This window comes from Copadichromis virginalis, linkage group LG19 (genome assembly GCF_057382275.1).
Source record: "Copadichromis virginalis isolate Kocher_CV1m ecotype Utaka linkage group LG19, C_Virginalis_male_GT1.1, whole genome shotgun sequence".
In the NCBI taxonomy this organism is placed as follows: Eukaryota; Metazoa; Chordata; class Actinopteri; order Cichliformes; family Cichlidae; genus Copadichromis; species Copadichromis virginalis.
In genome coordinates this window covers 16,058,367-16,072,157 of record NC_140636.1, presented here as the reverse complement: position 1 = coordinate 16,072,157, position 13,791 = coordinate 16,058,367, and the positions used below count along the sequence as shown (strand labels likewise).

Below are 13,791 nucleotides of genomic sequence, written 5' to 3'. Positions count from 1 at the left end.
TCGTGTACAAATAACATATGGAATTACTGGTTTATCATCAGCTGATTATGTCTTTATTGTACCTTGGCCAGCTTGTGCCACAGCTCATAGAGATAGGAGAAGACCTTGGCATGGATTTTGGGGCAGCGGATATTGTTGACATCTCCCAAGATACCCAAAATTCTCCTCCACAGGACGAAGGCTGAATCAGCATGCCAGCCAGTCAGAGTCCCACCAGCAATGATGCTGACATCATCAGCCAGAAACTCACTGCTATCTGCATGGTCACATAGAAAGAGTAATGGGTGATGTGGGTTACAGAAATTATTATTTGGCAACACTTTGCCAGTACCAAGAAAGACTTCATTTTATTTAGCTGAATGGATTCAGTCAACAAATGCAGATCAACTTTATACAGTTATAATAAAATGAATTGATTTGACTCTCAATGCTAATGCGTCGTTAGAGCAGCTGTTGACCAATCCTTAAGTTATCTGGTGCATATTCCCCAAACGCATTATGCAAGTGAATAAAACACTCAAATACTTTTGGGAAACAGGCAGAAACCACATGCATCATCCAAGTGAATTGTGGCAGGACAGTGCCACCTAGTGGGCAGCAGGAGAGCAATGAGAACCTGAGGGAGTAAAGGCTTGGAAAGACAGATGATAGTGTAGCTGATGTGAGGTGATTCAAATGACTTCTGAAAGTTTTTTCTGTTTCACTGTTTTTAAATTTAGTTGCAGGGAAAAAAAGATAAAAGATTGCTCATTTGTTTACAAGAAGAAACAAAAGAACAATTATTTTGTATTATGTGTGCAGAATAATGACAAAGCAACTACTTTAAGTAAGAGTAGCATCAAACCAAACAAAGAAAAAGAAAATAGAAAAATCTACAGGGGGAATTTAAGACAAAGAAGTGAAATGCAGATGAAGACTGTGGTCTACATGATGAGTAGCAGCTAGGGAGCAGTACCCAAGTGGTGTGGCATGTGTAAGACAGACTGATGCATGGTGTCGTCCAGGGGGCAATCCCGTGGGCACTCTGTGTGCACCAGCAGGGCTGGTGAAGCGGGGGGATTCTGGGGGTAGTGGTAGTGGTTTTGGTGGTTGTGGTGGTAGGACGGGGATGCGGAGTGGGTAGGGAGAGCACACTCAGGACCTAAAAACAACAAGTGGACATGGATCAAACTGGGTTTGAGGAACAGAGCAGAGGGGCAGTGATCACAATGTGGGAAACACAGAAGTTCACGTACAAGGGTGGGAAGGGCAGACAGGGGGACGACAATATCTGCATACACGAGGGGGGAGGGAGTAAATAAATAAAAAGCCTCAAAGCTGAAGGGATGTTGTGGTAACCCCCCCCTCACAGAAATTGACAGGTGACAAATTAAAGGAAAAACAAACCAGCTAATTCAAGCCCCTCCTCCATTTTTCCTGGTTAATGAAACATCTCTATCCTGATGGGAGTAGTCTCCTCCAACATGACAATGCTCTCACTGAATGAAAATTATGTGAACCACATGCTATCCACAGTCACCACTTCACTTCCTATCTGATTACAAACATCAGAACATCAAACATCAGAACATCAAATAGCATCAGAAAACCAAATGAGGGAATATTTCCTGGAAAAAATGTGTTCTATCCCTCCAAGGGGCAAAAAGTAAAATGATGCTGTGGTGGTTCTTCTCCATACTACAACAGCGCATCTTTTTTTCCACCCTTAAATTTGTCAAACATCTGTAGATACCTTAAACAAACCAGAGACCACAGGTTACTTTTCCTTTCATAACATTTCCACTTTTCAAACACCACAAACTCTGAGCAGATTTAAAATCTTAAATTGCTTGGGAGAAGTCATCTAGACAATATTAGGTTTTTCACCCTTCCTAAGATTGATCAATCTATCAATCAAGAGCAACGTTACAAAACCCAGTTTAAACTGCACAACTGCTGAAGTGTCCCAAATAATTTAATCACTGTGATGAATGGTCACAAAGGGCTTCCTTTATAATGAGGATATTAGCTCTGTTGCTAACTATTATATGTATCAAACCAGCTGCAGGCTGCAGACAGACATAAATCAAGTACTCTGACTGGATTTGTTAGCTCAAACAAACTGTAACAAGCACAGCTAAACAGAGACATTTAATAGAGACACTTGCATCAAGATTTAGGGGCATGCTGTGAGTTTCTACCTGCTAAAGCTTCATTATGGCTGAGCAGCAGACTCCCCTGGCTCTGAGGATCAACTGTTACGTCCATGTGTGCCGACTGCGTGGACTGATTATCGGCTTCCTCATCAAACGCCTGCCAGGTAACTTCAGCCTCATTGAGGTAGCCATTGGACGTCTCGCTACTAACACTCTCACCTAGGTAAGGTGAAAAGATTAAATTCATGAAAGAAAAAAAAGCAAAAGAAGCTTCAAATGGAGCCTACTAGCTCTGTAAGGAAAACTGTAATATCCAATGCAACAATTACATATTTATATGCTATAGTCTCAGAGTATGCTGATGAAAATTCACATTTTTAAAAAGCAATTTATGTTTAACATTAAAACTGAACAGTGATTATAACTTCTAACTTTTCTCTCTGAGCTTGGGCCTCGTGTAGTTTGCGTGTCCCTCAGTATTGCACTCTGTCTCAGCTGAGCTGCTGGTCCGTCGGATGAGGATCTACAACAAAGACAAACATTTAAACAGATGAACCAAGCGTTGATCAATCTTATTTTAAGCTAACACGATGGTTGAGGATGAATGTTCTCACCACAGGTGGTTCACTGCTCTCAGTCCTGCCCTCAGACATCCTGCTATCAGAACCACAGGAAGTAGGCGAGTACTCTCTCTGCTGGACTGAAAGGCAACAAACAGTTCTGATTTGGTCTCTACCAAAAACTGGAACATGTTCAGTTAATCTCTGTAGCCCTGATCTTAATTATAAAAAAATAAATAAATGAATATGTTTAAAGCAGGTCGTCTGACCAATCAGAGCAATCAGAGCACACAGGCTCAGGAAGGTGACCAAGAACCCGATTATCACTCTGATCGAGCGCCAGAGCGTCCAGTTACACTGGAGAGAGGAGAACCTTCTAAAAGAACCATTTCTGCAGCACTTCAGGCCTGAATGGTAGAGTAGCCAGATGGAAGATGCTTCTCAGGTAAAAAGCACATGACAGCCCACCTGGAGTTTGCCAAAAGGTCTCTCATCTGATTAGAGCACTTTGCTCTCACACAGGCCTACTTGTTGTTCCTACAGTATTTAAAAGTAGAATGGGAAGCAGAGCCTTCAGTTTTCAGGCCCCTCTTCTGTGGAACCAGCTTCCAGTTTGGATTCAGGAGACCGAGAATTCTGTACTTAAGATTAGGCTTCAAACTTTCCTTTTTGACAAAGCACATAATTAGGGCTGGATCAGGGGACCCTGAATCCTCCCTTAGTTATGCTGCAATAGGTGTAGGCTGCTGGGGGATTCCCACGATGCAGTGAGCATTTCTTCCTCAGTCACTTTTTTCACTCACTATGTGTTTGTACACCTCTCTGCACTTATTTGTTAGTACTAATCTCTGGCTCTCTTCCACAGCATGTCCTCTGTCCTCCCCACTGTCGCCAACACGCTTGCTCATAGAGGACATGTGATTTTTTTCCCCCCTCGTTATTATTGTAGGGTCTTTACCTTAAAATATAAAGCACCTTACAGTAACCATTGTTGCTGGGACACCGTCCCTACAGTAAAGCATGGTGGTAGCATCAAGTTGCTGGGATGCATCAAGTTGTTGGGATGCATTTCAGCATAAATGCAGCAATCTACAGAGACATGCTTGATGATAACTTGCTCCTGAGTGCTCTGAACCTCAGACTGGGCTGAAGGTTCATCTTCCAACAGGACAAGAAACGTAAGCACACAGCCATGATAACAAAGGAGTGGCTTTGAGACTCTCTGAATGCCCCGAGTGCCTCAGCCAGAGTCCAGACTTGAAACTGACTGAACAACTATGGAGAGACCTGAAAATGGCTGTGCACCAAAGCTCCTGATTCAGACCAAGCTTGACAGTTTCTGCAAAGGATGTGAGAAACTGCCCCCCCAACAAAAAAATAGGTGCGCCAACCTTGAAGCATCATACTCAAAAAGACTTGAGGCTGCAATTGCTGCCAAGTTATTAAGCAAGAGCTGTGAATACTTTAATTTTTTTAATAAATTTGCCAGAATTTCAAGCAACTTTTTCACTTCACTATTGTGTGCAGAATTTTATTGTGATAAATGAATTGAATCTATTTGGAATAGGGCGTTAACGCGGCAGCTTTATTCCAGCCGGAGAATGCTGTGAATACTCTGGATGTACTGCATCTCTGAAATAATTAGCAGACACCTGTTTCTGTGCAATGCAGCTTCTAAACCAAGCTGACTAGCACTGGCTCATAAATCCACCGTCTCATCACTTAAACAATAATAACACCAAAGATCTCTGACATACAGTTTAAGGTCTGTTTAACTATTCATGCTTAAAAATCAAACATATCAGGCTTAGCTGCTAAAATGAAAAATTCCAGTTGACTGTAATGTAAATAATAAAAAGTGTTCACACTATACAAGTCCACTCTCACATCATCTTGTTGAAAAGAAGAATAATGAATTTTACCTTTCTTTAATTTGCTTACAGAGCTGTTTTTTCTAAATGGTTGTTTTTGTACATGTATGTGCAAACATATGATGTTCAAACTCATTTGCAAACTCGAGCTGCACGATTATATCAGCCGTTTCTGCTCCAAGCTTATAAAGTGTAAAGAAGTCAGTAACTTCCTGTTTATGAAAATCAGACTAAACAGAAAAATTCAATTTGGTGTTTGGCCTGTTTTTCATATCCTTTTTATCACGAGGTTAAATTTTTAACTGTGAAAAACAAGCTGTTATTTGCTTTTTTTGTATTGCTTTGAAAAACCGAATAAGATTAATACCGTAATATTGCACTGGATAGTGGTGTAATAAAGACAACTGAAGTGACAGATTACTTCTCTTTTATAAAGAAACTGCAGGGTTAATTTGTATCACAGCTGAACACACAAACTGAATAAAAGAGGAGTAATTCCACTGAAAATAGTTGAATAGGCCTATAAAAGGAAATTGTCCAGTGAGCAATAGTTCTCAGTAAGTGCCAAACTGCTTTAAGTGGATAGGAAGGCAACAATAACTCAAATAACCTCTAATTACAACCAGGGTGTGCAGAAGAGCATCTCTGAATGCCAATAACTGAAACTTTGAAGGAGATGAGCTACAGCGGCAGGAAACTGAGGCTACACCTTGAACAGTCTCAGCAAAATTGGACAGCAGATGATTGGAAAAACATCTGGTACTTGTAGGGTGTACCTAATACAGTATTCAGTGAGTGTATACAGAAGATTAAAAAGTGCTTTGCGCTTGTATATACCTGGTAAGGTCTCAGACAGCTGTTGGGTGATGTCTGAGGTGCTGCTGCTACGCGGCAGAGGACTGTCTCTGCCTCCCAGCTCCTCCTCTCCCCCACACTCTGACAGCTGACACTCCTCCACATCTGACAGTCGGGAAGACAAAGACATGGTCAGGAAGAGGTGCAATACGGATCAAATATCATGGAAACACACTGGAATATGACTTGGAGACACTGTACAGACAAAGATTTCACACATATGAAACATGGTGAGGAAAAACAGGGCATGCAAACATGCAACGGTGATACATACACTTGTTAAGGACAGCACAAGGCACCGGGGCAATCTTGAGAAATGCATTAGTCAGATCATCCAACAACATGGATTAAATAAAAAGTTCAGGGTGCTATACGAGAGACTGTGACTGAATATGAATGGGAAAGGCTGGGCGAAGGTCACGCAACATGCAAACACATGCAGCTCTCACAATACTTTACCTGAGAGTCTGTGAGAGCAAGCAGAGTTACCAGAAGAGATACCAGGCAAGAAAGAGCTCACAGTGTGGAGCAGCATAGGAACACTTTTAGTAGTGGGCAAAGCCTCGTATAGATGAACACAGTTGCTGATGGACTGGCTTCGCTTAGCTTCCATCAGGGAAGGAGAAAGAAGAGGAAAAAGAAGAGAGACAGTGGGAAGAGAAAAAAGGTAAAGGAAAGAAGCAAATATTCAATGATAGTAAAGTACAAAATGCTGCAAAGAAGCTTCTGCTAATAAATTCAATTCTGATCGTGAAAATGGAGCAATTGAAGACCAGCAGCACCAGAGTTTGATCCAAATATAGTCGCATGTGAGTCACAGGTTAAAATAAAACGGCTTTAAGAGAGAAAATATTTTAAAACCAGTCAAAAAAAATAAATAAATAAAAATGAAGGGACACTGTCACAAAAGTGAGATTTAAAGATTTTATACAGAAAAAATATAGAAAATCATAACACAAATCAGCACAGCAATACCACAAAATCTACCAAATATAAATCACGAGGGAAAGAAATCAAAACGCCTGGAAGACAATAAAATAAAAAACTGGTAATACACATTTCTCAGATAATGAAGAAACACTGATTCTGCACTATGTCAATTTTAGATTTTATTTTACTGTGAAAATCTCTGGTTTTAAATGTGCAACAGAAGTAAAGAAACTATATAGAAAATGAGCACGAATGCTAAAGTTTTCCTCCAAAAAGCAAAAACAAAGATCAGCGATGTCTTGGTTCTGAATTTAGTGAACTGATTATTATTATGATTATTTAACAGCCGCGTGACCCTTTTAAGATGATCATGAGGAGGCTTTTTAATTTATTCCTAAATAATAATGACATACAGCTGACATTCATTTTAAATTAAAAGATACATTTTCTGACATGTAGTAACATATTTGCAAATGGCAATACGTGACTTCCAGTGTGGAGTATCTGTAGTATTTTCAAACTGATTTTTTGCTCCTTATCAGCTGAAACGCATATCAGTCTATAGACTAGCACTCTCCCCTAAATCCATGCAGATTCAAATGATGATGATAAAAATTTGTGTAGTTAAAATTTTCATTGAGACACACACACACACACACACACACACACACACACACACACACACACTCTCTCTCTCTCTCTCTTTCAAGGGCAACCTAAGAAAGAGAGCAACAGAACTTATCCATCACACATATACAAGGCAGGATGGCTGCTGTGTATCCAGGTGTTACAGGGTGAGAGTCTGAGTACACCCTGAGCAGGTCGCCAGTATATTGCAGGGCTACACACACTATGCAGTAAAAAATGAAAAATTAATAAAAATAATTACCCGTGTACACGCCAAGCAGAAAACATTTGATCTCACTCTCTGCATTATTCTATAAGACCTGATAACCATCTCATCTCTGGCAGACTGAGAGCCGGTTCAACTGGGTCCTTGAAGCTGTAGAAGCTTAATGAGTACTGTAATGAATTTTTGAGCCCCTTCCTTCGTTATCAAGACATGATCTCAGAACAATATTAGTTTGCATTTGCATGCTTAAGTGCAACCAAGTTTTGACAGTTGTCAATGCTGAGGCATTGCCATTGTGCCTGAATAGCACTTCAGGTTTAATCTCAAAGGGAGCAGAGAAAGAGGACAGTTCTATTCTCTGCTTTCAGCACACTTTAATTATGCCTTTCAGTGAGAGAGATACATCGTCTCCTCCAGCCCGCCACTGCATCCCATTTATGCATATTAATGAGCATTAATTACACTCTTAATGAAACTATCAAAAACTGCCATGCAATTGATGTGTGGGCCTTCTCTTGAGGAGTAGGGAGGAGGGCTGCTCGGCCTTTGAAGATCAATGTGGGAGAAATCCAATTAGGCCAAAGAAAGGGAAGGGAATTTCAAGCAGTAGTGTTTCATGTCCATCTTTGCTTGTACGCAGATACAAATAAACAGACCAGCATAATAGGTGGATAAACATGTGCATGGGACGCATAATAGATCGAGAACACGCGCGCATGCACACGCACGCACACACACACACCACAACCTTAAAAGTGACCTTACTTGAACCTTTAAATGTGTGCGATTTATATTACAGGCTCTTGCTTTTCGCCTCCATAGGGAAGACACGTCTCCATAATGAGACTGTGTAGACAAACAAATTTAGGCCCCCACAACACGAGTAATACCTACACCACACACACACGCCCCTTCTAAGATGTCATCCAGGCACAATTACGTCTGCTCCTCGCTCAATGAGCTCGTCATTTCAGAACATTGGCGGTAATTGGTGAGGCGGAAGGCCAGGGAACAAAAAGGGATCATCTCTGTGTTTTATCCCCCACATTAAGATTCTGTCTAGACAAAATTAAGAGGAGCAAGCCAGACACTGTAGCTTCTTACTACTCCACTGCTCAACTTATAATTAGCCTGCCACTTTCTCATCAGATAAGGGGTGTTTGCAGAGTCCAAAGCTGGCCTCTGACATGCTGTCAGGGGGACTGTGCTGTATGCCTACAATCCAGTTGACATGGAAACATGTTGACACTGGGTAGTGACATGTGAGGGAAACAATAGGTGCCATCTGCTGGCCTCTTTGTCTTTGGTGTCAGGGCTTTCAGAAACACCTGGGCCAGTGTACACACGGACCTGTCTGAAGACTTTCACACACAATAATACTGTCTGATAAACCCTGCGGTCTAAAGTTGTGCTTCAAAGGGTTATCAGTATGGTGTTAGAGACTCACACAAAAGCTGAAGATAATACTCTGTGCGTATGGAACAATGCTTTAAAAAAAACAATAACAACACATTTAAAACAGCTTTGTTTCCTGCTTCTAACGCATCAGCCAAAATGCATCTTAAAAAATGCAATCATAACAAGATAATCTGAGTCATTCTCTTCACCTGTCAGTGCCTTTAATGCTAATGTTTTATATAAAGCCAAGTATTAAATTCATTTTACGTCTGCTTTAAATGTATATGGCTCATACGAGCCACAGCTTACTTACCAGAGGCCTTCTGTCGGACATTGTTCCGGGCCTTCTCCACACCCGGTGCTCCTGAAGTAGTGGCTGAGCGAGTCCTCATGGGCTCCTGTACTGGTGGCCCGCCCTGTTCCCCATGATTCCTCCAGCTCAGGGAGAATGAGCGTGCAACTGCTGCTGCCTTCTGAGAGTCCTGGATCACTCCTGACATACGAGGAACAAAACTTAGTGAGTGCTGAAGTGTTCAAGGGCATTTTGTAATGAACAAAACTAAACATTTAGTTTATTTTAGAGCTGAAAAAACAAGAATGAAAATTAATGGGCCAACCCTTTTTATTTGACTTTAAACAACACAGAGTAGCTGGCAGAATTATCGTTTTAACCTTACATAGGTCACTTTTAAGCATGGCACCTTTAAAACAGGTCAAACAAGTGTACTGAATCGTACTGGTCAGAGTTAGTCAAGCACACAAAGAAAAACAAAAGACAAAAAATAAACCGTGTCATCCTTCCAATCAAATTAAAGCCACTCTAATCTCCTCATCTTTTCCCATTTTGTCCTCTCACCACGTCCTCTCTGCTTCTTCTCCTTCTGTTCACTGAGTTTGTCCAGAGGCAGGTTGGCCATGTCCAGGCCATAAACGGAGCGTGCCAGCACAGCCGTAAGCGAGTCCATGATGCTGGCCCATTCTGTCACCAGCTCCTCCCAGCAGGTAAGAGAGGACAGCACTGCCAGCAGCTCATCCCAAAGCTCCCGGGAGATAAATACGCACAGGTTGGCTCGTACCCACGCCACAATGATGGTCTGGATGCAGGAGAAAAGACATGATGAATTAGCACCAAGTTACACATACAGTGAGACACAAACACGCTGAATATAGAGCAGGCTTGATAGCACGTGTACAAATAAAGACAAATCGCACTGTATTCAGAGCCAAAGAACAGAGGTGATGACAGATCCATCTCTATGACTGCCTGTTTATCAGAGTGTGTAACAAACTAAATGCAACCATACCCTAAAAAGCAAAGATGCTAAACTTTCAGCAAAGCTGTCTTTTCTTTGGTTGTCCTGTGGCCTCTTCATCACAGCCTCTGTGATTCTCAGTAGTACCTGCAACATCTGCTCCCTGCAGAACATGGACAGTAAATAAATTACAATAATGTCAATTGAATTCGATTAAAAAAAAAAAAAGAAAAAAAAAAGGGATAAAAATCACAAATTTTTTTTTTTTTTTTAAATAAATAAATTTGCACATCTAAACATACTACTAACCACGTCTGTGTATTCATGGAGTGCTCCATGATCATATGCCGATAGATGCTAAGAACACCCTTGCACACCTCAACCTGATTTTCCAGGAGTTTTGGTACATCCTGGCATGGCTCCAACAGAAACACGTTGGATGAACTGGTCAGAAACACCTGCACGAACGTAAATGTGTGCAAACATAAAGTAATTAAGACAACAACAATACTGGAAAAACACTAATTCCAACCATCAGAGGTTATGAACACAGATATACCTGTAGTGTTGGCTGGATGCCGGCTTTGATGTTCCTGTTCTCCTCCTCGGTGATGAAGCCCTGATTGATGGCACTGCTGAACGAGTAGGTCCTACCCCAGCTGGACGACCGCTTGTGACTGTGACTCTCCATCATCTGGTAGAAGACAAGGCCGGCCCGTCAAATTCACAGTAGACGTAAACTAATTTATTAAGACCGGTTTTTCTATGTATTTGTATACACAAACTGCATGACTAAGGCCAGTTAATCAACGTAAGCTGGTTTTATGCACATAAATGCATCGTATCATTTGCATGTTACACGTTCGTTTTAATGGTCAAAAGGGTTTTAGTGTTTATTTCTCAGTCTGGTGCACCTTTATCATTCTACACCATTAACTGGGGCTCACAATAGGCTGCAGAGACAGGACACTATTTCTGGACGTTTGCATGATCGATACAGGCTGCAGGTAGTTTCTGTGAATAAAAAATAAAGCTGCTAATTGCTTTGAAGTAAAAATATGCACTTTAAATGTTGTGGTAATTAAGTTATTGAGGCATATGATTTATAGGTAGATCAATGTTTACAAATAACAGAAAAGATATGTCTAACAATGAAAGTGAATAACTAATAATATTCTTATTGCATTTCTGATTATTCCAAAATTGTTAGTAATTAAATGTTTTTTTCTGTAAGATTCTCAACTCAAATTGTACCAAGTCTGATACAGGCCTGCAAAAACTACCTGTAAGACGGGTTTTTGAAAGCATGGGGGGAAAAAAACAAGGGCATAACTGATTTTTATACAACTTAGTCATTATATATGTGACAGGTTATTGCAAACTTATTCATCTTTCTGCATTACTTACTTGCACGTGCATGTTATTTGTCTCGGTGCTGATAATCTGTTCGGAGCATTCGTCCACTTCATCTTCCCGAGCGGTTCTGTCGGGCTCTGCCATGAAAGAGGGTTTCTCCTGCAGGAGCCACTTCCTGTACACTTTGATGACCTTCCTGGTTGCAGAAGCCTCACAGGATGGCAACAAGAAAGCCTTTGCAAAACAAATTAACAAGAAAGAAAGAAAGAAACCATGGCTCATTAGGATTAAAGTTAGTTTTAAATGTGAATCTGTAATTTAATGAAAAGGCCAGCAGAGGGCGACACAGTCCGTGTTACTGCAGTGCATCTTTGTTAGAGGCATCTTCCAACAGAACAAAATAGAAAATACTGGCAAAGGTTGCAACAGACGACAGAAATACTCCACCTGGTGGAAGATCTCGTTGACGAAGTTCACATTGTCCCGGGTGGAGAGCAGAATGGACTGCACCATGTCATAAACATGGCGGTGCTCCTCCTCAACGCTACACAAACTGGAATCGCTGGCTCGTCGATCTGACAGGGTGCTACTGTTGGAGTGGCTCTTCTCAGGCTCCCCCGCTGGTCCGTTTGCGTCCCCATCTGATGTCTTATCCTTCTCCTGGCTGCTACTGCCTGCAGTGACAGTCTGGAAAACACAGCCAGGAACGAGAGTCCTTCAGTATGCAGTAGGGGGTACCTCCTCACACGGACCACTACAGTCTCCTTCAGCACAGATTACTTGGCTGTTAGTTGTATTTTATAGCATTTTTAAAGGGAAATGAACCACTGTAGTATGTATGCAGCATTTGTCTCTGGATAAATCACATAAAAATCCATTTATTTTCTCCATGACTGATTTAACTCGAAAGTGACAGAACTGTTGCAGTCTGAAATAAAACCTCCATGACTCCTGATCGCCGTCATCATGATTTTATTTCAGCTATAATCTTAGGTTGAATGCTGTATTGCTTGTGAAGCTGTTGATCAACTATGTTTTATATAGAGGTAAAATAACATTTAGGAATGAATAAATGCATGAATATTGTTCAGAAACATAAACCCCAGATGTCTTTATACTACTGCTAAAGATGGTGTGCTACAAAAACATCTGAAGGATAAAGAAGATCTTGGAATAACAGAATGGAGAAAGAAGAAACCAACACAGGGTACTGTGTGTTCACCTGGATGAGTTTGGGAATGACCTCGGTGCCGTTCTTTGCGCTCTGCGCTGAAGCAGCAGTGCTGATGTACTTCTTCTCCAGGAAGAAAGTGACAAGCCAGGTGATGAAGGCCACACGAGGTGCTAGGTACTGATCCCTTGTGCAGAAGGTGCTCTCATTGTTCCGTGTCACTGGCACATACAAGGGTTTTGGTCTGTGGTGGGGGAGGTCTGATGGAGTAACACAGTGGATGAAGAGTTGAGGGCAGAGGGGCGGTTAAAAATGGAAAACAGTGGGAGAAAAAGACAAAGATAATAAAGATTAAATGAGTGGCTGTGGTGAAGTCAGAGTTTTTCCCACTAAATCAAATTGTTCATTTAAATGATTATGGAATCTTGAAACAGGATATGATTTCATCATTTCCTGTATTTCATGAAACTGCTGCTCACGAGTAAAGCCGTCACTGTTTTTATTAAGGAAACTATTTTCTGCACACTTATCTTATTTTCTGTGTTACGGGAAAGTAATAAGTAAAGAAAGAGTAGCTGATGTACACTGTGTGCAACTTGAGAGAATACTCCTTTTGTAAATAAACATACTAAAACATACAAACCGGATTCCAAAAAAGTTAGGACACTAAACAAATTGTGAATAAAAACTGAATGCAACGATGTGGGGATGGCAAATGTCAATATTTTATTCAGAATAGAACATAAATCACGGAACAAAAGTTGAAACTGAGAAGACTGATAATTTTAAGGGAAAAATATGGTGATTCAAAATGTCATGGTGTCAACAAATCCCCAAAAAGTTGGGACAAGGCCATTTTCACCACTGTGTGGCATCTCCCCTTCTTCTTACAACACTCAGACGTCTGGGGACCGAGGAGACCAGTTTCTCAAGTTTAGAAATAGGAATGCTCTCCCATTCTTGTCTAATACAGGCCTCTAACTGTATTATCGTCTTGGGCCTTCTTTGTCGCACCTTCCTCTTTATGATGCGCCAAATGTTCTCTATAGGTGAAAGATCTGGACTGCAGACTGGCCATTTCAGTACCCGGATCCTTCTCCTACGCAGCCATGATGTTGTGATTGATGCAGAATGTGGTCTGGCATTATCTTGTTGAAAAATTAAGGGTCTTCCCTGAAAGAGATGACGTCTGGATGGGAGCATATGTTGTTCTAGAACCTGAATGTATTTTTCTGCATTGATGGTGCCTTTCCAGACATGCAAGCTGCCCATGCCACACGCACCCATGCAACCCCATACCATCAGAGATGCAGGCTTCTGAACTGAGCGTTGATAACAACTTGGGTTGTCCTTGTCCTCTTTGGTCCTGATGACATGGCGTCCCACATTTCCAAAAACAACTTCCAATC

At 41.2% G+C, this 13,791-nt stretch overlaps 1 protein-coding gene across 3 annotated transcripts in view; it reads right to left on the bottom strand.

The window, feature by feature from the left end:
• Positions 1-13,791, bottom strand: part of ralgapa2 (Ral GTPase activating protein catalytic subunit alpha 2) — a 97,010-nt gene that overhangs the window by 52,069 nt on the left and 31,150 nt on the right. For 2 of the 3 annotated variants that reach the window (XM_085442356.1, XM_085442357.1), the window contains exons 9-23: positions 12,434-12,642; positions 11,659-11,898; positions 11,263-11,445; positions 10,415-10,549; positions 10,165-10,313; positions 9,907-10,018; positions 9,459-9,696; positions 8,916-9,095; positions 5,881-6,027; positions 5,404-5,526; positions 2,750-2,835; positions 2,568-2,658; positions 2,181-2,354; positions 956-1,141; positions 63-256 (exon numbers count right to left, since the gene is read on the bottom strand). In XM_085442356.1, coding sequence (XP_085298482.1) covers positions 63-256; positions 956-1,141; positions 2,181-2,354; positions 2,568-2,658; positions 2,750-2,835; positions 5,404-5,526; positions 5,881-6,027; positions 8,916-9,095; positions 9,459-9,696; positions 9,907-10,018; positions 10,165-10,313; positions 10,415-10,549; positions 11,263-11,445; positions 11,659-11,898; positions 12,434-12,642 — 2,447 coding nt within the window. The remainder of the gene's footprint in view (positions 1-62; positions 257-955; positions 1,142-2,180; positions 2,355-2,567; positions 2,659-2,749; positions 2,836-5,403; positions 5,527-5,880; positions 6,028-8,915; positions 9,096-9,458; positions 9,697-9,906; positions 10,019-10,164; positions 10,314-10,414; positions 10,550-11,262; positions 11,446-11,658; positions 11,899-12,433; positions 12,643-13,791) is intronic. The other variant, XM_085442358.1, reaches the window with a different exon arrangement.